The following is a 20,412-nucleotide window of genomic DNA, read 5'->3' on the forward strand; positions in this document are numbered from 1 at the left end:
TCCATTAATGACTCGTGCACCAGCCACCCCTGCACTTTGCAATATCACCTGGTCAGCAGCTAAACCTGACATTCCACCTGCAACGCTGAGGTGGGAGGAGACATCCCAGCCCTGCCCGTAAGTCTGAGGAACTGCTCAGCTGAAAGAGGAAATCCCAGATTGCTGCAGGCTGCTCCTGGGGCCAGGCTGAGGAGGGAGAGCTGAGGAGGGAGAGCGCAGCCGAGCGCGGCAGCTGCGGGGCAGCACAGGCACGGGAGAGGGAGCGCCTCTCAAAAACACTGAGGGTGTTTTCCCTGCTAGGCTCTCATCTCCAAATCTTTGCCGTTGTTTTTTCTTCCTGCAGCTAAAGCATCCCCTGTTGAAGCATGAGGAAAATCGAGTGAGGAAGAAAATGCAGCTGGGACTTGGCATGCACCAGAGCACAGCACTGATTTCCCAGAGACAGTGGTGGCTGTGGCCTGAGAAGAAGGTCAGCATCTCTTCCTCCTCCCCATCACCTCTGCTCCTGCTGATGACACCTCAAGCACACCAGGATAGGAGGATGCATTTGGGATGAACCCAAGAAAGCACTTAAGCACCCTGACGGGCTGAATGGCTTGGCTGAGAAAACTCACACTCCTAAAATTGCATTTCAATAGATGAAGCCCCCCATGCTGTGCACTCCACCTCCCCATAGGTGGATACCTCTCCCCATAGAGGGAGAAGCAGCAGTATGGGGAACACCAAGGTAAGGCCAAAAAAGCTGCTGTTACCAGCCAGAGTGGGGAGCAGGCTCTGGCAGTGCAGGAGAGCATGTATCCCATAAATTGGCATCACCAATGGCCTTAGAGTTACTCCAGCCATGAGTGAGAGCAGACAGGAACTGCCCAGCCTGGAGGGGGATGAACCCTTCCCAGCCCTGCAGGGATCTGTCCCTCCCTGCCTGCAAACAGCCACACCACGGTGGCACTCTGAAGGCTCCAACCACACGAACAGCCCTCAGCCCTCTGCTGTTCTCAGGCGGCCCAAACCACAGCACAGGGGACAAGAGCTCCCCGAGAAGCCACTGCTGAAACCATGGGCTGCAAAGCTGAATTTGGCACAGTTGCAGCACTTCCAGGACCTGCCAGCTCTTCCCTGGTGTCCTCCTAAGGCACCCTATCACACATCCTCACTCCCATGGGATAAACTCCAAAAACTCCAAAGAACAAGCCAGCAAAAGGGATCAGATACATCTACTTCTCTTGGGGAAAATATTTGTGTTTAAAAAGAAAAAAAGTCAAAGCATCCAAAACTTGGCTACATCGTTCTGGAAACCCACAAAAATTCTGCCAAGTGGTCGGGTGTGCAGCGAGGGATTTCAGAGGAGAGGGTTTGATGGCCTATCAGGAAATGAACGTTTGCCACTAAGTGGAGGCTCATTAAAAACAGCTCATTAGAAGAAGAAATACAAATCTAATTATAGCTGAAATACAGTAGAGAATTCAACTCTACTTGCTGTGGTGTGGCACTGTATGGATGTTAAAGGGCCAGATGCTGGGTGAGCATGTGAGGAGGGGCTGGAGGCAGCACACCTGACTGCAGCCTGGACAGCTCCTCCTGGGAGCCGTGGGAAATGGCAAAGCAAAATAGGTCAGGGTTCTCAGACAGGGACAAAATGGATTTCTTAAAGGTCTGCCACAAGAGCCAGGCTGGGACTGTGACCTTTACAGGGAGAGAGCGGGATGAGAGATGAGTCCTGACGGCTGCACACTGCCTCCCTCACCCAGCAGTGGCGGCCCAAGACCTCCCTCCTCTTCCCAAAGGGAGGACAGCAGTGTGGAAGGGATGCAAGGAGCCACCAACACCCACAGGGCAACCCATTCCCAAGTGGAAGAGGTGCCCCCTCCAGGAGAGACACCCTTTGGCTGGACCATGGGCTCCAGAGGGACACTGCAGGCTGCAGCACTGGTGGGAAGGTGGGAGATACTTCAGGAAGGTGGGATAGGTGGGTGATACTTCAGGAAGGTGGGTGATACTTCAGGAAGGCCCCATCCCTGCAGGGACCAGCTCCCTTGCTGCAGACACCTGCCTGCTGAAGCCAAGGCTGTCACACACACACCTGGGCACTGGGATGCTTCACCTGGCCGGGCAGAGCAGAGCCTTCCAGCCAAAGGGCAGCTCTGAAAACCATTTCAAAGAGAGCACAGGAAACTGAGCAATGGAAGGGGAAAGGCCGGAGCTCTCCCAGCCAGCAGCTCCACCTCCATCACCAGGTGGGAGTGTTGTTCTCCCGGAGAGCCCTTGGCTGAGCGCGGCGCCCAGGGAGGCTCGGGCTCTGCCGCTGCACGGAGCAGCCCAGCAGTTTATTTCTCCTTCAGAGTCCGGTGCTGCTGCCAGGAATAAATGCATAAGGATTATCCTTCCCTGTCAGGAAGAGGGGGAGAGAGGACTCGGAGAGATCTGAGCGCATATGGCGCATGAATGAGCGGGGGAAGGCTGACGGAGGTGGCCTCCTGCCAGGGGTGTGCAGGGTTTGGGGAAGGTTTCTCAGCTTTGCTTCTTGCAAGGTCCAGGCAGAGCCTTCCCTGCCATTTTTGGAACAACCAGAAAGAGAGACATGGTGGATTGTGGTTGGTTGGGATTTTTTTAAGCTTTTTTTTTTTTTTTGCACAGCCTTTCCATACAAGTGTGTTTAATTACCCTGAGAAGGCCTCCCAAAGACAGAGGGGAAAAGCATTAGGATATTCTGGCTGCATGTGATTTCTCCCCTGCTCCACTGACGTTCCTGCAGGAGCAGTTTCTGTTCCAGGCTCGCTGCTTTCCCTCACTCGTGCTCCTGCACTGACAGCTCAGATGCACAGATGCACAAAACGTTCCTGGAGCATCTCAGACAGGACCCCCCGCTCCAAAATCACTTTTTCCCAGATGTGCTAGCTCTGCTGGAGGACTGGGATGGGGAAGGAGGCCATAGTGGGGGGGTCAGTTTTGCTACCATATAACTTTGCCACCATGTGCCAAAAATTAAAAAAAAAAAAAAGAATAAAAGGAAGGGAGGGGACACTTTTACTGCCAACAGCCACTTTCACCTTCTTCCCCATTTAACAGAGCATTTTTGTGGGCAGGAAGAATCATAAAATTTGTTCCTAGGGAAGAAATAAAGCAACTGAGCAGCCAACAATAAAAACCCCATTTCCTCACGGAAAGACAGTTTGATTTTAAGGGCGAGGAGCATATGCTGCTCCTGTCAGCACCAGCAGAGCTCCTCGGCACCCCTGAAAAGCCAGGCAGTGGATCATCAGAGCTGTCAGTGCTCCCAGCTGCCGTGACAGGGACCTTCCCTGCCCTGCCCATTTGGGAAGCCTTTTTCCAGAGCAGGAAATGATCATGGTTGGCATCTCTTTGCTCAAATGCGAGTAAGAAACATGCGCCAGCAGCCAGGTGTCCTCTCCAGGTGGCAGAGGGGAAGGGCTGCCTTCACCCCAAAACCAGCAAGAGGAACCTTTGTGGTTTCCATGGCTCCAGATGTTCCTCTGGGCCCCGTGAGCTGGCACACAGGGCTCTGCCTCACCCCCAGCACAGCTGCCTCTGCCCAGACACCTCTGCAGCAACACATGCCAAAAAAAGGTCCTTGGCATTAATTAAACCATATTGTTTGAAAACAAAATGAAAATATTCCTGCTTTGTCTTGCAGGACAGAAAGGAACTGTGTTTGGTATGGGAAAATACAGATCTGATGGGGAAGAGCAAGTGCATGCTCATTCTAAGGAGCTTCAACAGTAAAGGTTTTGCTCCATTCCCAAATTCCAACGCAGCTACAGCCCCTTGGGAAAGAAAGGCCATTCCTCTTGGGCAGTTTGGGGTTAGCCATCAGGGAGCTGAGAAACTCATCCCAAGCAAAGAAAATAAAACAACTAGGAAAAAAAGAGGCAGTGATTTGCTTTAAAAAGTGAAAGCCTTTAAGTCTGTGGGTTTTTTCACACATGTCCCTGAAGGTTTTGTCATATTAATCTCTTAATGGGTTTATGGTAACTGTGTACAGGCCAACACTGAGTGGGCCATGCTTCTGCTGGGGAGTGCTCCTGAGCAGGGTAAAGCTGCAGCCAGGAAGATCAGATTCAATCCCTGCTCAAGCACAGCCCTGACTGGAGCTGCACCAGATGCTGCTCAAGGCTGCAGAGCTGGCAAGCCCCAGGGAAAGGGACTGGATGCACTGGAAGGGACATTTGGTCATTGCAGCAATGTTAAACAGCCCCGTACTGAACACTGGCAGCAACAGCAGCACTGGGGAGAGACAATTGCTGGAAAGGAGAAATAAAGAGAAATAAAGGACCTGGTGCTGCACTGGGCTGTCCAATGACTCGAACAAGCCAGGCTGTGCTTCCAGCTCTGCTGCTCACCACCTGCACATCCACTGCCAAGGCACTGAGGACACATTTTTCTCTCTTTTAGGTTCTCTGACATGCACAGAGCCACGAGCCGGGTTTCCAAAGCATCGTGTGACCAGCAGCTCCAGACTGCAGGCACAGCAGCCACCACCCGTGTCACAGCAGGGACACAGCTGATCCCGTGCACTGGCACTGCCACTTCCCCTCCTGTGGCCACGCAGGGACAAGGACGGGCCCTGTGGCAGCATGCAGAAGCGAGGACACGTGCTCCCCTGCACACCACAGCCTCCTACCTGCTTCTTCTTCAGCTTGGAGATCTGCTGCTCCACCATGGTGATCTCGCGGTCCACGCGGTCCATGTTCTGGATCAGCTCCTCCTTGGAGAGCCGCGCGGGCAGCAGCTCCAGCTCGGCCTCGCCGTGCGCGGGGCTCACGGGGGACACGGGCTCCAGCTTGCCAGGCAGGCCGCGCTCCTGCCAGGGGTGAAACAGCACATCAGCTCTCTCCCAGGAGACTCTGGATCCTTCTCTCATCCTCCCACAGCTCCCTGGCCCGTTCCCAGCCTCCTGAGATGCACAGAACCCTCAAAAAAACCTGCTAGACGAGGGAGTACCAGCTGTCAGATCACATCACCACAGGGCTCCACAGCCTCCAGCAGCTCCAAAGACAACCAGGTTATTCTCCCAGGGACACGACAGCAGCTCTCCCTCCTGACAAAGCCTCAGTGGCTCCCACCACCTTGAGAGCTGCTCATGTTCTCACAGGATCAATAAACCATCCATATTCAGCAGCTCCCAGCACCACTGTCCCTTCAGAGGGCTCAAGGCACAAATGAGACACCACAATCACATCCTCCTTGTGCCACAGAGACAAGAGCAGCATGAACCACGCTGAAGGAAAGGGGCTGGGAGGGCAGCCCTTGGGAGGAAAGCAGGCTCCTAGCTCCTTCACGGCTGTCTTTCTCCATCTCTTCCCAAACCCTGGGGATAACTCTGAGTGTTGCATGCTGAATGCATCCACCCAAATATGGAGAAAAAGGGGATAGGTGAGCCAAGATAAAAACAGACCAAACTGACATTTTTCAAATTCCAGGTGAAGAGGCTCTCAGCTCAACAAGAGCCTTCAAGTCAGAGAGACTGGAGAGATCAGCAAAACCTCCATGGACATGACAGGGAGCAGCAATAATGACCCAGGGCAGAGGGAAGCTGCCTGGAGGAGCCTGCCCACCACAGGTGAGCACACCTGGGCTGAGGCAGCTGTTGAACAGCCACCACCACACAGATGGGATCACAGCACAGCACCAGCCTGCCCTGACCCAGGACGCTCCTCTCTGGCAGCCACCCAGAGCCTTAATTAGAAGTTTATCTATTCATTTGCTTAGTGAGTGGATGGATTTCTTTTCCTGGAGGGGGAGAGGAGGAGCAGTGGCTCCAGTGGTAACCCTAAACCAGTGCCAGGCTGGGCAGGCAGCACAGGGCAGCTGCTGCGAGGGGAGGGAGGGAGGGATGGGGCAGGCAAACAAGGCAAGGAGCTCCCACAACTCTGCCACCTTTGTAACTGCAGCCCTCAGAAAGCCAACACTGTTCTGTGCTCTCACCATCCTGCCTCAGCCCATCCACCCACAAAGGAACACAAGGGCACCACAAGGCTAAGCTGGCTGTGTCCAGCATCCATCCAGAAGAGAAGCTAGAAGGACATCCTTCTTGATGTCTTTCAAGAAGATCCTGTCTTGTTTTACTTTCCCAGCATTAGACATCAAAAATGGTCAGTCTGCTGACATGGGAAGGCTTTGTGATCTCCACAACTGGGGTTTTTTTTTTGTGGTTTTGGTTTTTTCTCAACTCAAGAGGAGCAGGACAACCACAAAAAGCAAAAGATAAATTAGCTGTTCATGAAATCTTGTTCAGATTAAGGCACAGGAAGGGGAAGTGGCAGTGGGTAGGTTTTTCTAAAGGAAAGGAACCTACCTGCCAAAAATGCAGGAGAGAAAGGCCCTCACTGTGCACATGAAACAAATGATACTTCCTCTTGTCTGCCAATGTGCAGGACAGGGCATCTTTAAACTCCTACTTGGAACAAAACACCTTGGGAACCTGGGTCCTGATACATTTTCATCTTTTTACCTTGTGGAATGTGAAAAAAAGAGCAGCAAAGCTGAGTAAGGGAAATAGCTGCAAGTCACAGCACAAACATCATCATCATCATCATCGGGTATTAGGAGATGATTACAGCAGTAGAGAGAGGCAATGTCCTTGCTCCTCACATACTGGGCACTCTCATGTCACAAGCACCTCTCTAAATCAACAAAATGACAAGCAGCAAAAAGAAGGAAAAAACAAAACTAAAGGAAAAAAACAAAAATCTCGTCTGTGCAGTGCTGACATCCAAAAAGCAGAGATCAGGGATTGATGCAAGGCATAAAGAAGCTCTCATAAATCACAAAAGTGGCTTGAAAAGAGGTGTGCCCAAACCAGAGTCTGCTCAGAGCATGGGCAAGACCCCCATGGTCAGATATTTCAACCAGTGCTCTGCTTCCTACAGCTCTCAAGAAACCCTCAAAATATATTCCCCTGCTCTAGACAGTGTCATACCCTGAGCAACTGCAGTGTGAAATGTGAAATTCTCCTTATTAACGTGAAGTCACAGACTTCCCAACCAGCAAGAGCCAGGAGAGGTGGAATAAATCTGCTGGAGGGAAGAAAACAATTACTGCATTACTCAAGTTGATATTTTCTCAGTAATTATACTGTTTCCATGTGATTTGTTTTTACACATGGCTAACAGCTACTGCAGCTCCTGTTTATCCCTGGCCTTGTTTTGCGATTTATATGATAACAAGGGTGGGTGTGAGGGGGGCAGAGGCTGCACAAACCTCCCTGCAGCAAGAGGAGGTGCTGGCACTGAAGAAAACAATTATCACTGAGGAGGTTGTCAAAGAGCAAGGCCAGACTTTGGGGTGGGTTTCTTCTACATGCTTAGGAATAAAAATTCCCAACACAGCTAACGGAGCAAGCCTGCTATTCACTAGTAAGCAATGACTTCAAATACATGCAGAAAAGAGAGGAAGGAAGAGGATAAGCCAACTGCCTATTGATGCCTTGAAGAGCAAGTGAGGCTCCAGGTGAATTTGTCCCAGCCTTCAAACACACCAACATTGGGGTCACAAGAAAAAATTTCACTGGGAGCCCCAAGTGTGGTCCCAGGACACAGTGGAACCTGCCCCAGCCCATCTCCACCTGCTTATTTTGCATTACTGACCCAGCTTGTGATACTCACAGAGAAGTCATGTGAGGTGGAGGGATTTAAAAACACATCTGAGCCCCATTTCAGCTCAGCACCTACAGCTGGATGCAGCCCAGCCTTCCTGCAGGGTCATTTTTTCAGCCCTCAGGAGACAGCACATGGGGAGCTCCGCTCCATCTGCACCTAACTCTCACTGCAAAGTGCATTTTGACCTTGCTGATCCCCTGACTGCATCAGCTGGAGCTCCCAAAGCCCCAGAGCCCAGCAGTGTGTCCCAGGAGAGCAGAGCTGCCTGCCTGGCTGAGCTCAGGGTCTCAGCACTCGCTGTTTGCCCTACATATCATCCTCCCTGAGCCCAGGCCTCTCTGCCTCTCTAATCCAGATCATTAGTGATGTTCCCCCAAGCCCAGGACAGAGATTTAGGGATGCCAACATCATCTCTTCCACAGTCTGTTCACTTTCTAATTATCAGCCAGCAGCAGCATTTCCTGCTGCAGCACCAGGAGGGATTAAGAGGTGTTATCTCCAGCTCCTGCCCACTCACACATCTCCTGTCCTCAGGGCTGGAGGAGACTGCCAAAGCAGGGAGGGCAGGCTGGGGCCACTCAATTTGTGCTCAAATTAATCCCAAAAAAAATCTCACAGGAACTTGGGGATCTCCTTGTGGGGATGCCTCCACCACCTGAGCCTCCCATGGCAGCCCAGAGCCAGAGAACATTCCAGAACATCCCCAGCCAATATCCCTCCCAAAGCCCATCCATGTGGGGACTGCAGAGCCAGCAGCTCATCCTGCCTGCCCAGCAGCCCAGGGATGAGCAGCATCACACTCTGAGCACACTCTGAGCCCCCAGGGCTTCCCACACTCCCTGGGATGGGAACCAAGCAGGAAAGCAACACCCCAGTCAGGTTTTTAGGTAAAAACACACATATAAAACTCCTAAGTGAGCCAAATACAGACTGAAGGAATTTGGTTTTTTAATTGGAAAAGTGTCCAACACATTCTGACATATCTTAAGCCCCAGCATGACAGCACTGACAGAGGGGAAAAGTTATGGAGCTGAAAATTAATGTCTCCTTTCCCTGGGGAGGTGCACGAGTACAAAAAGTCAGGGAGTCTGAGCAGTGAAAAGTACATCGAGTTACTGCAATTCCTTTGTTCCTGGCCATCTGCTGTGCTAACGGCTCTTTCTGCTGCCTGGCCCTCCAAATGAGCTTTGAATTCTTAAATTCTGCTGGGCTCTTGCTTGGCTGCCAGAACGGGATGGAGACCTGAGTGTGCTCTGGGGAGCACCTGGGTGTTCCCCTGCAAGGCCAACCCCAAGGGATGCCAGGTGTGGGACCAGGGCATCATCATCTTCCTTCCTCCATGGCATGTGCACAACAGGGATCTCTTTCACTTACTACATACTCTCATGGGAATTCATGGAGCTGGAGACCAAGGAGCTGTCTGAAGACAAAGCCGAGTTTTTTTTTAATTTAATTTATTTTTTTTTTAATAGATCTGACTTTACGAGCAGGCCCACGAAATTCCTTTCCTCTGTAACCCAGCTGAATTCCACGCAGACAGAGCAGAAAACATCCCAACAATTTCTAAAGCCTGCACGAAAGTAGGTCAAAAAACTTCCCCCCATGTTTCAACAGCTTGAAGCAATTTAATTGCAAAACCAGTCCCAAATGCTGACCCCTCCCTCCTGCCTCCCCTGCCCGGCTGATTTACGAGGGTGGTAAAACCTTGCCAGCCAGAGCCTCAGTAAATGCAGTAACCAAAGCTTGTATCTGGTTTTACAAAACTTGCTCGTGCTCTAAGGAGCTGCTCCGTGGTGTTCAGTGAGCAGCTGCTGCCTCTGGATCTCACACTGCACAATTCTACAGCAGCACCACCAAACAAACACCTTCACGGGCTCAGAGACCGCCCAAAATAACGGGGCAAACTCGGAAATCCTGACTCAGGCAAACTCCCAGCGCCGCCGAAGGCATTACCCAGCAAATGGACGCTGTGCCTCTCATTCCCTCCCTGCTCTCCCCATTAGTGGATAATAATTGCACTGAATGCCAACGCTCCCCACTGACTTACAGCAGTGATGGATTCTCACCCACCCATCTACTCATTACCACGAGGAGCTAATTGCTCCACCTCTCATTAAGAATTCCCCAGCACTGCCTATTCTGCATCCCTGATTTTCAGCTGACTTTGAGTTTGTTCAAACAGTATCTGTCTGGACTGAAATTTTCCATGCTGAATATCGGCTTCAGACACTTCCACTCTTTTTTTCCTTTTTTCTTTTTTTCCCCCTAAACAGGGAATCTCAGCCAAAACAACTCTGTCACTTCCAAGAACAAGTTTACAAGAAAATATGCCTTTCTGCAACATTCAGAAAGATTCTGGGAACTTTTTCTTTGAGCATCTTCAGTACAGTTGATACATCTGGTAAGACTCTCTGCCAGCGATTTGCCTTTTGTTAACACTGAAAAAGTGTCCAAGCCAAAGGAAAAAAAAATTAATAAAAATCTCATCTTGGTGCTTGCCTTAGGGGAATGACTTGGAACTGAGCAGGCAAGCAGAGTGAGGTCCTGGTTCTGGGAAGCTGCAGAAAGGTATTGCAATTTACAAAGGGAAGGAAAAGGCTGAGATGGAAGAGATGCTGGCACATGGGGAGCATTCCAGGCCAACAGCAAGTGCCCCAGCAGAGCTGTGAATAAATGCATGGTTTGGGCAGGTATGGAAAGCCTGGAAGGAGCAGGGCAGCCTGGGCTGCTCAGCACAAGCAGAGCCTGTCCCAGGCTTCATCAGAGGGGCAGCTACAGCCAACACAGGCTCCTGCTGCTCCAGCACACAAGGGGAGGACAAAATCTCAAACCCTTCCACTCATCCATCTGCAATTTAATGCTCTTTCTGTAATTTGTTCAGCCAGCAGCCACCCGTGCTGACACTGCACACACGAGCTCACGTTTGAAACCTCCTAAAAAGGAGCAAACTGTGATTGCACGACGTGCCAAGGCAGGGAGGGAAATTTTTAATTGCCCAATTTGGCGCTCAGCCAGGCAATGGGGTCACCCCCGGCTGCAGAACAGCACTTTAAAGGCAATGGGGAGCTCATGGCTCCTCCTTGCTGGGGCTCAAACCTCCCCTGCCCTCCCTGGGGTCAGCCCATTTTGGGCAGCTGTCCCAGGGATCTCTGAATCACCACCAGAGCCTCTTTCTGCATTTGTGCCTGCTGCTCAGGGAGTTCCTTTAGGGAGGCAGGGAGGGTGCCCTGCCTGGGGGTGCAGGCACAATCCCCAAACCTCCCTTGGCAGCCTAGGAAGCACCTTGTCAGCCAGCCCAACAAACCTCAGGGGAATGAACGCTCACTCCATGCATTTAAAAGCTTCAGTCTCCCAATTTTTTTTGTTTTTCAATACCACTCATCCTCTTTCAATTACCACATGCAATAAAGCAACTTCTGAGTCTTCCCAGCATGTCAACCAGGCATGGATGAAGCATCAAGGTCCATGTTAATCCCAGCAGGCAAGTTCCCTCAGAGAAGGTGCTGGAATAGTCCCAGCGGCCAATCAAGCACATAGAAAGTCCTCCAGGCCTAGGTGCCATGTGAAAAGCAAGCTCAAGAGCTGTAAAAAGGCTTCTGCAAAATAGAAATCCCTTTTTATACCCATGCAATACTCCAGTGAACAGCACAAATGCCACTGCACTGCTGGGACAGTGACATCCACACCCATCAGTCCTGCACAAGTGGGAGCTGGGCACCACATCTGCTCTCTGCTGAGCATCCCATAAAAATACAATTTCACACCAACTGGAAAAGCTACATCAGCCAAAAATGCAAGCAGGCAACCAGTGAGCAGGACTGCAGCCACAGCAAACCTCGTCCTGCTGTGCTCCCAGGAGCTCTGACAGGACAGCAAACCTCATCCTGTGCTCCCAGGAGCTCTGACAGGACAGCAAACCTCGTCCTGTGCTCCCAGGAGCTCTGACAGGACAGCAAACCTCATCCTGTGCTCCAAGGAGCTCCACAGCATGGACAGGACACCAAACCTCCTCCTGCCCTGCTCCCAGGAGCTCTGACAGGACAGCAAACCCTCCTGCCCTGCTCCCAGGAGCTCTGACAGGACAGCAAACCCTCCTGCCCTGCTCCCAGGAGCTCCAACAGGGCGCTCCCAGGTGGGCTGTGCCCCAGGAAGCCCCAGCTCCTTCCTTCGCTGGGTGATGCCAGGTGCATCCTCCAACACATGGGCAAAGATGGGGGGAGGAGGAGGAGAGAAAATCCACCACGGCAGCTTCTCCAAACCTCACTGATTTAAAAATAAAAAATTGAGGGGAAATGAAAAGACAAAAGCCCTTCTCAGCCTGGTGTTATCAAGCAGAGGAAATGAGACTTCTAAAGCTCCCATTCAGAGAGGAGTGGGGGAGAGAAATCCCACTCCAGACGCACTTGAACGAACAGCTTTTGAAATGGAAATGTTGCTCTTCAGAAACATTTAAATTTCCTCCTCTTGCCAGGGAGGAGGCAGGAGGCCGAGGAGGAGCAGGGACTCCTCAGCACACACATCCCAGCGGGATGCACACAGGGCAGCCCTGGGAAGCAGGGTTTGGCTGGGAGTTAATCAGGATGGCACACAACATCAATATTGGGAAGCTGGCTTGAAGGGGAATCAAATTTAGAGGGTTTGATTGAAGACAGCTCTATTTAACCACTACTGCTGCCAGTGAGATACACGGAAAGGCAGCTCACACTCCTTCTCTCACAACCATCACCCATAATTATTTTACCCAAATCCCAGAGACCGAGCTGCCTACTGAGGAGGAGATTGATGGAAAAAGGAAATGCAAACAAGATCTAAAATGGTTTGAGCAGCAGCTGAGCTGTGTTGTGGGACAGCCCAGACCTCCTCTTGCATGCAAGAGCCATTGCAGCAAGCCAAGGCTCCCAACAAGGCTCCCCAGACTCACAGCACAGGATGGTGAGTCCCAGGGTGATGTCCTGGCTGATGTTCAGCCCAGCAGCTCCCACTCCAACTGTGTCACCTCCCCAAACTGAAGTAACTGCTCCAACGGAACCCAGCGAGCTGTGCCTGCCAGCTGCTGTCACCGCCTCACTCACTCCAGTGTCCCAGGGTCACCAACTCTGCCTGTGCTCTCAGGTAGAGGAGGCAGGACATCAAATACCTCTCAGCTGTAAAACCACGAGGGACACAGTGGGGACAACACCTCTGCTGCCTCTCCACTGCCTGAGGAATCCCCCAAGGCTGCACAGAGCACATCCAGGGACCATCCCAAACACCCCACAACAGCTCTGGGACACACACAGCAGGGATGTGGGACACAGAGCACATCCAGGGACCATCCCAAACACCCCACAACAGCTCTGGGACACACACAGCAGGGATGTGGGACACAGAGCACATCCAGGGACCATCCCAAACACCCCACAACAGCTCTGGGACACACACAGCAGGGATGTGGGACACAGCCCAGCACCCCAGCAGGCTCAGTGCTGACAGGAGCACGGGTGGTGCACAGGCTGTCAGCTGCACCATCCATCAGAGCCCAATGCTCAATGCTTCATTGTTCTAATAATTGTGCAGACACGTGGAAGGGGCTGCCTCGACACTGGCCACTTGTTTGAGGAGCATTTTGTTTGTCTGAGGAGCATTTTGCATGTTTGAGGAGCCATTTCCTTCGCTGCTCTGCCTGGTTTTCCATCAGGAGGTGGCATCCTGCAGTGCCAGCCATGCCCAGCCCATGGGGCAGGAAACACAGCAGGATCTGCTGCTCCAGATCTCAGCTGGCAGCCAAGCCCTGCACCTCAACAAGCCCAGGAAAACATGCAATATAAACCTTAACGTGAGAGTTTTGGGTTTTTGTGGAGATTTTTATGCCATAATAACCCTGCCCCTTTTCAGCAGCAGAGATGGGCTCAGGGTGTTGGGAGCATCTGGGTGCCCCAAATCTGTCGCACCTTCAGCATCACTCAGCTCTGCCATCAGAACAAGACTGACCATGGAAAAACCAAATATCACAAGAGCACGGGACAGAGCAGTTCCCAAAGGCCCAGAGCAGAAACATCACTTGTACCTGTGAATGGCTGTGGGAGCTGCTCCAACCACAAACCCCTCCCAGCCTGTTCCTGCAGCAAACCATGAAGCACCTCTGCTTCCCCAGACCAGGGAATTACGCAGAAACCTGAACATCCCAGCTCCCATAGCAAGAATAAGCCCACAGTGAATTTGTTATTATCTGTTAGCAAAGCAGCAGCTTCCCACCAAGGCTGGAATTTCCATCTTGGTTTGGCAGGCACAGGGCTGTGAAATGATTACTGTGTTTACTTTTCCTTTGCTAACTATAAAATCCCATTCCACTGCCCTGCCAAGAATGACTGAAGCTAATAAAATTCAGGCATTTGGAAGAAAGCAATAATAAACCTCCCTTTTGGGGCCTTTATGATGAAATTTCCCCACTCCAATCAGCGATTATGCTGCATTCATGAACACTAGTGATGTCTCCAAGTGCACCCAGGTTGACTCAAATCAATATTTAGCTTTGCTCGAGACTGGGAGTCTTTCTCTTTGTGGCAGCTGAAGGCAGAATCACTGAACAAGGCTAGAAGAAGCCTTTGAAAAAACAGCTTACAAGAATAGGAGGCAGCATACATAAATATATAGATATATCAAAAATGTAGGCTTTTCATTTACCTAAAAACCTACAGAAAATATACACACGTGATTTCACGAATTTACAAATCTCTCTCCAAATATAGTGAAAGCTTTTCATATAATGCACTGTATATATTTATATACACATACCTGCCTATTCTTTGGGAGTTTTTAGTGTTTGAAAGCCAGCAATGTTCCTGTGTTTACATCTGCCACTCTGTCTGCTGCTGAGGCAGAAACACATTAGCTGCTGGGGGCAATCTGTTCTACATCATACCTGAGATGGCTGGCATGAAATAAAATAACACAGGGCTGAAAACCTGCTGGAAATAAAAGCCTGTGCTTGGTTTGGTCACGTCACCACGTGGGACAGCTTGACCTGCACGAGGCAATGGCTCTTTTTTAAGCAGTCATGGGAACAAGTGTCCAAAGTGGAGATGAGAAGGCAGAAAGGATCACTGCTGCTCCTCAGGAACAGCACAGGAGGAGAGGAATCAGACCCTGTTGGGGCAATGACCAGAGCACACTGCTCAAAGTCAAGCCTAGAAGCATTGCTGGGCAGGCAGAGGAAGGGATGCAGTGCCATGGCAGCTGAGAAATCCACTGTGGGCATGTGCTGGAGGATGGCACGGGCTCTGCAGCCCTGGGTGGCTCCCTGGGCATGCAGCAGAGCACTGGGAAACACCACAGGCACTGCCCATCTCCTCCTCTCCTGCCTGGCACTGCCACAGGACAGTGCTTCCTCCTCCCAGGGGCAGGGTTAAGCCAGATGAAGGCAAGCAGAACCTGGGCAGAACATTGGCACCGGCAGAAAATGCTCTGTCAGAGCACTGAGATGACCAAAGAGCAACTAGACAGAGGCCAGGACTGCAAAGGAGGTGGCTCAGGTCGTTTCATCCCACACTGATTCTCCCCCACTAACTCCTCCTTTTGCCCCACCAAACCTGGGTAGGGCAGAGCACACGAGCCAGCTCTGCTGCTGGGTGAAAGCCCATTTCCAAGGACAGAGGGAACAGGCTCCACTGCGCTCTCGCTCCTTATCCTCCTGGAAAAAGGTGCCAAGAATTAGAATTACATTTTTCGAGAGCAGCAGAACAAGCCAAGGGCCTGTCAGCTTGTCCTAAAACAACCCCTCTCTGCTCCCCGAGCACGCAGCCAGCATTCCTGACACACACCAGCGTCCAGCACCGCCAGCCCCCCATGCAGCACGGGGGAGCCAAAAACCCTCAATGTGCTCTGCCTAGAACACAGCCAAGGAGCTTTTCTGTTTAAAAAGCAAGTTTAGGTCCAAAAAGAAAGGAGGTTTTCAGCGAGTGATTTTAACTAGGCCCTTTGGCACTCGACAGTTCCTCTCTTGTTATGGATGCTGAGGGTGTTGTTAGGAGATGAAGCTCCACGAAGCACGAACGTGAAGTCACGGAGCTTTAGCAAGGGCTGTTGCCATGTTCAATATGTTATTACAGCTCCACCACCACAGGCACAAAGAGCAGCACCTCATCTCTGCCAAATCCATCTCTGCAATCACTCCCCCACTCCATCCCCTCCAGCAGCAGCAGGCAAACGCCATTGATTGCTGTTGCATCTCCTCCACAGCTTGCACCCCACGCTGGGAAGGAAGGTATTAGCATGAAATACCCTCCTCCTCCTCAAAACACAGCACCCAGAATCAGTCTGAGGGGTGTCACAACTCACTGCCTTTCATTGTGTGACTCAGGACTGCTGATGGGCTGCACTGCCCAGCCAGGGAGAGGTACAGTGCCAAAAATGTGCTCAGTGCTGTACGTCCATGGAAAAATCACTCAAGTTGTTCCCAGGAAGCCCCTTGGGCAGGAAAGGCATGCAGGATGCTGAACAAGGAGGGAGGAGCATTCATCTGTGAGATGTATGTGCTTCCAAATTGAAACAGCCTCCTGCTGCTTGGGCACCTGCACTAACGGGACAGATCCCACACAACCCATCCCAGAGCGTGCCTGGATCTGCTGGGAGCTGGAGCAACACTCCCTGCCCAGCAGCACCCACACCCCCTCCCAGAACACAAGGGAAAAGAAAAAACAGATCAGGAAGAGACTGCAAGAGGGGAAAAAACACTGGGATGTCCTTCTTGCTACCAGGACCAAACTCTTCCCTTGACTTTCATTACAGGAGAGGGGTTCTGTTTAACACAAATGAACACAACCACTTGAGCACAGGTAAAAATGGTGGCTGGCACACCCATCCTCACCCCACACCATCCTCATGCTCTGGAGACCAGCATCAGTTCCTGCCATACCAACATTATTTCCCAAGTCCCACCTGAGGACGGGCAAAGTAGCAAACTAGCTCTCCTCTCTCCTGCATCTCCAGGACAATTAAATTTCTTGCTATCAGATAAAATAGATACAAACAGCATGTGCAAACACTTCCTAGATGGAGGAGAAAAGTCCTCATGAATGCACACAGCACAGCCAGCTCAGCACACTGCCTACTGCAAGCACAGAGCCAGAGATATTCCTTCCAATTACAGGGGTGAGGCTCACAAAGTCAGGGGACTGACTTTCCCTCCAGCAGATCAGGTGAGATGTGGCACTGCACGAGCCTTGTAATATTGACTGAGTGGAACAGAAAAGTCCAATTATGCAAATGATGAAGCAGGTTCCTGAGAAGCAGCCAGCCTTATCACACCGTCCTTCGCCACCGCTGTGGCTTGAAAGGCAATTTAAAAGGTTGTTTGGGATGTCAATCACCACAAACGAGCTGAAGAAGTGTGAAACAACCTGTGCTTGAGGCACCATCAGTTCTGTTGGTTTTCCAGCTGCAGTGAGCCCTGGCCCTGCTGCCTGTGGCCACTGCAGGCTGGGGCAGACAGGGCAGGGGGAGCCAGGCAGCTCAGGGAAGGGTCAGAGGTTTTTACATCCTGCCTCTGGAATCTTTCTGCAGCCTTTGAGGGCTTTTCCTGACATACCCGAGTCTCTCAGACCACAGTTCAGTTCTTTGGCCACAGGAGCTTCAGCTGAGAAATGGAATAAAGCCAGTGGTCTGGTAATCATGGTGCTCCTTTCCTTCGCCCCTCAGCCCAGGTCCAGATGGAGGAGCCAAACATCTCACAAGGACTCTGCAACGCCCAAAAGCATCTGTTTCTCAAATGAATCCAGCACAAATCCATGCACAGGATGGAGATTCCAGATACAACACTCCTCAGGCTGCTCCCTTGGCTTCCACACTGGGGCATGGCACGGGCTGCTGACCAGCCCCTGCAGCCATCCTGGCACAGCGGGCAATGGAATGGACTGCCAGGCATGCCAGGAGAGCCTCTGCTTGCACAGGCACACACTCCCAAAAGTGCTCACACACAGCTGAGCAGGGCTTGACACACTGACACTCATCCCATCCTCCCATAATCTGGAAATTATCTTCAGAGCAGGGAGGAAAGCAGGGGGGGAAATCCAGCCAGAAGTGTTTGGGCTGTGGCAACGTGAACAACGCAAATATTTCAGCTTTTAAATATGTTTGGAATGACAGAGAATGCCAACACGTCCCTCATCTTCCCAGAAATAGCTTTGAATCATTGCTCCCCTAACGTAAATTCCCCACCCCACCAAATACGTTTTTTTTTTCTTTGCAACCAGATTTTTATCAGGCACAAGTCGAGAGTGTGAGCAAGCACATGGCAGATGGGTGGGTGTCAAACACGTCACAGGAGGATCCTCCTGGCTCCACAAGCCCAGCTCCACTCGAGCTGCTGGACTCAGCCACCCCACACCACCAGCTCCTGATGGACACCAGTCCACTGGCTCAGCTTCAGAGGGAGAGCCCAGCTGCAAGGAGAGCTAACAAGAACTGCTGTGCTCTGCAGGGGAAGGAGGACAAAAGCAGGAAAGACGTAGGTGTTTTGGAACCGCTGAAATTGTTTCATTTCACTGCTCAGATCTGAGGTTAGAGCTACTTCTGCAGAAGTCCGCTCCTCCAAGGAGCGGTGGGGAGGCCACACAGCCTGTGGAGAACCCCACAGGCCTCAGGACAAGAAGTTCTTCTCATGGCAGAGTGTTTGAGGAATTTCATTTCCCACAGGGCTGCTCAAGCCAGGCACTGGTACAGGTCTCTACATCTCACTTGGGTTCTGGATAACTGGGATGGAGTTGGATGGAGTGGGATGGGTAACAGGGTGCTGGCAGCATTGGTGTGTCCCCTGCGCATTGGTGCTACCACAGCTCCACAGGATCCCTCTGCCTGGGCATCCTGCAGGGCAGCCAGCCCCTCCCCACCAGATGTGGGCACAGCTGGCCATGCAGCATCTCCCCCTCTCCCAGCAGAGATGCAGGGCTGGGAAAACCAGAGCCGCGCTGTCTCCTGGTCTCCACTCGCAGACATTCCACAAAAGCCCAACAAACAAGCCCAGAGCTCTTTTGCTCAGTGAAAAACACCCTCCCGAGGGGAAGGGAGAGCCCAGAGTGATCCCGCTGCAATCTCAGAGGCTATGGCAGGACACACACCCAGGGACCGACGCTCGCAGCTCGTTCCATTCTGCGGCCCCAGTGCGCTATTGTTCCACGGCAATAAATCACGGGGAGGCGCTGGAATTCCGGGCTGCTTCCTGCAGGAGGGAGCCTGGGGTGCCGGAACCGAGCTGCGAGCTGTGCCTGCCGATCCCCCGTGCCGAGCCCTGCTCCCTCCCCCGCATCCCGTCCCAGCAGCAGCGCTCCCCCGGCTCAAGCGCGGCTGTGTCCGCCCCCTCCGCTCCCTTCCCCCAGCCCGCACCACTCAATTCGAGATTATGCTTCTGCCAGTTACCTCCGAGCCAACTGGGGCCTCTGCCAAGGTCAACACAAGTTCCAGCCAGTTTCATTAATAACTGCGAGACCAACCCACTGGAAACTCTGAGAGGTTAATCCCAGCAACAGATCGATGTTCCCATAACAAAGGCGCGGAGCAGAAACGCAACTGGTGATTTACCAGGCAGCCCGGCTATCTGTGCTGGCAGCTGTGGCACTGCTCCTCCAAGCCCTGCTGCTGCTGCTCTGCCCTGGTGCGTTTGCCCAGGGATGATGGAGCAGCTCCCAGGGAGCAGCGGTGCCGGGCACAGGGCAGGGACGGAGGAGAAAGGAGAAGCCGAGCTCCCGAAAGGCCTTTCTGCTGTCCTTGGTGCCCCGCCAGCCTGTGGCCAGGGCAGGAGTTAGCAGGCTGGCCAAGAGCCTCTTCCATCCCACAGCCCGTGTTCCAGGAGTTCATTGTAAATTGGGCTCTGGAACGGGCAGCCAGTGTGAAATTTGGCATGGACGCTGCTGGCTTCAATGCATCATTAAAAAGGCATTTCAAATGTGTTAATTCCTCCTTTTTCAATTAATTGCTTTTAAAGCTGCATTGATATGCAAGAAAGCAAAATGCCCTCTGCCCTAATTTCTGTTTTGCCATACCTATTTCCTGACCTTAGCTCTGTCTTTTCCAAGACTTCCCCCCCACACACATACTTTTCTTATTCCATTTTTCAGCCCGTAACAAAACAAAAATGCTCATACAGAAAGGGAAGAAATTAAAACCTTTGCACAATGTAGAGTCCAATTCTTAACAACACATGGCTTCTTAATTGCCTTTTTCCATCCACAGTTGTTAATTATTTTACAAAAGAGGGAAGTGGCATTGTCCCTGTACAGATGGGGAAATCTGAGACAGAGAAAGGGGAAGAGACTTACCCAGTGACCAGCAGCCTGCCAGGGCAGATGGCAGCAAGGTTCAGGTTTCCTAAGCCTCCACCCAGCCCCATTCCCGTGGGATTACATGGCTCCCTGTCAGTGAATTCCTGTTGGAGCAATAGGCCACTCATAAGTGCAGCCAGCCAGCCCTTGCAAGGGGACTAAACACAGATCACAACTGACTCACATCCTATAGGAAGGAGCAGCAAACCACGTATGTGGTGGGAGAGCAGCCTTAAAAATGGGAAGAAGAACAGTGAAAGCACAACAGGAATAAGAAGAGATGGCAGGGGGGAGGCAGGATGAAGCTCCAGCTCTGGGGAGGGGAGAGCAGGCACTGATTGACCAGATGTGCCATGCTCCCCATCCCTGAGGGGCAGGATCACAGGCAGCACGTGTGTGCAGGGACAGGGACTGTGCACATCACCACTGGCCTGCTCTGGGGCTCCCTGCTGCACTCCTGGCTGCTGCTACCCCAGGGAGGTCCATGACTTACTGCAAAGAAT

The 20,412-nt window shown here is 51.9% G+C and overlaps 1 protein-coding gene across 1 annotated transcript in view; it reads right to left on the bottom strand.

Annotated features, from left to right (window-relative positions):
* The window catches only part of NCOR2 (nuclear receptor corepressor 2), a 174,492-nt gene that overhangs the window by 109,618 nt on the left and 44,462 nt on the right, over positions 1 to 20,412 (bottom strand). The window contains exon 5 of the mRNA XM_054288473.1: positions 4,640 to 4,819. Coding sequence (XP_054144448.1) covers positions 4,640 to 4,819 — 180 coding nt within the window. The remainder of the gene's footprint in view (positions 1 to 4,639; positions 4,820 to 20,412) is intronic.

Source organism: Melozone crissalis, unplaced genomic scaffold (genome assembly GCF_028551555.1).
Source record: "Melozone crissalis strain CALT ecotype California unplaced genomic scaffold, PUWL_Pcris_2 ptg000063l_1, whole genome shotgun sequence".
Classification (NCBI taxonomy): Eukaryota; Metazoa; Chordata; class Aves; order Passeriformes; family Passerellidae; genus Melozone; species Melozone crissalis.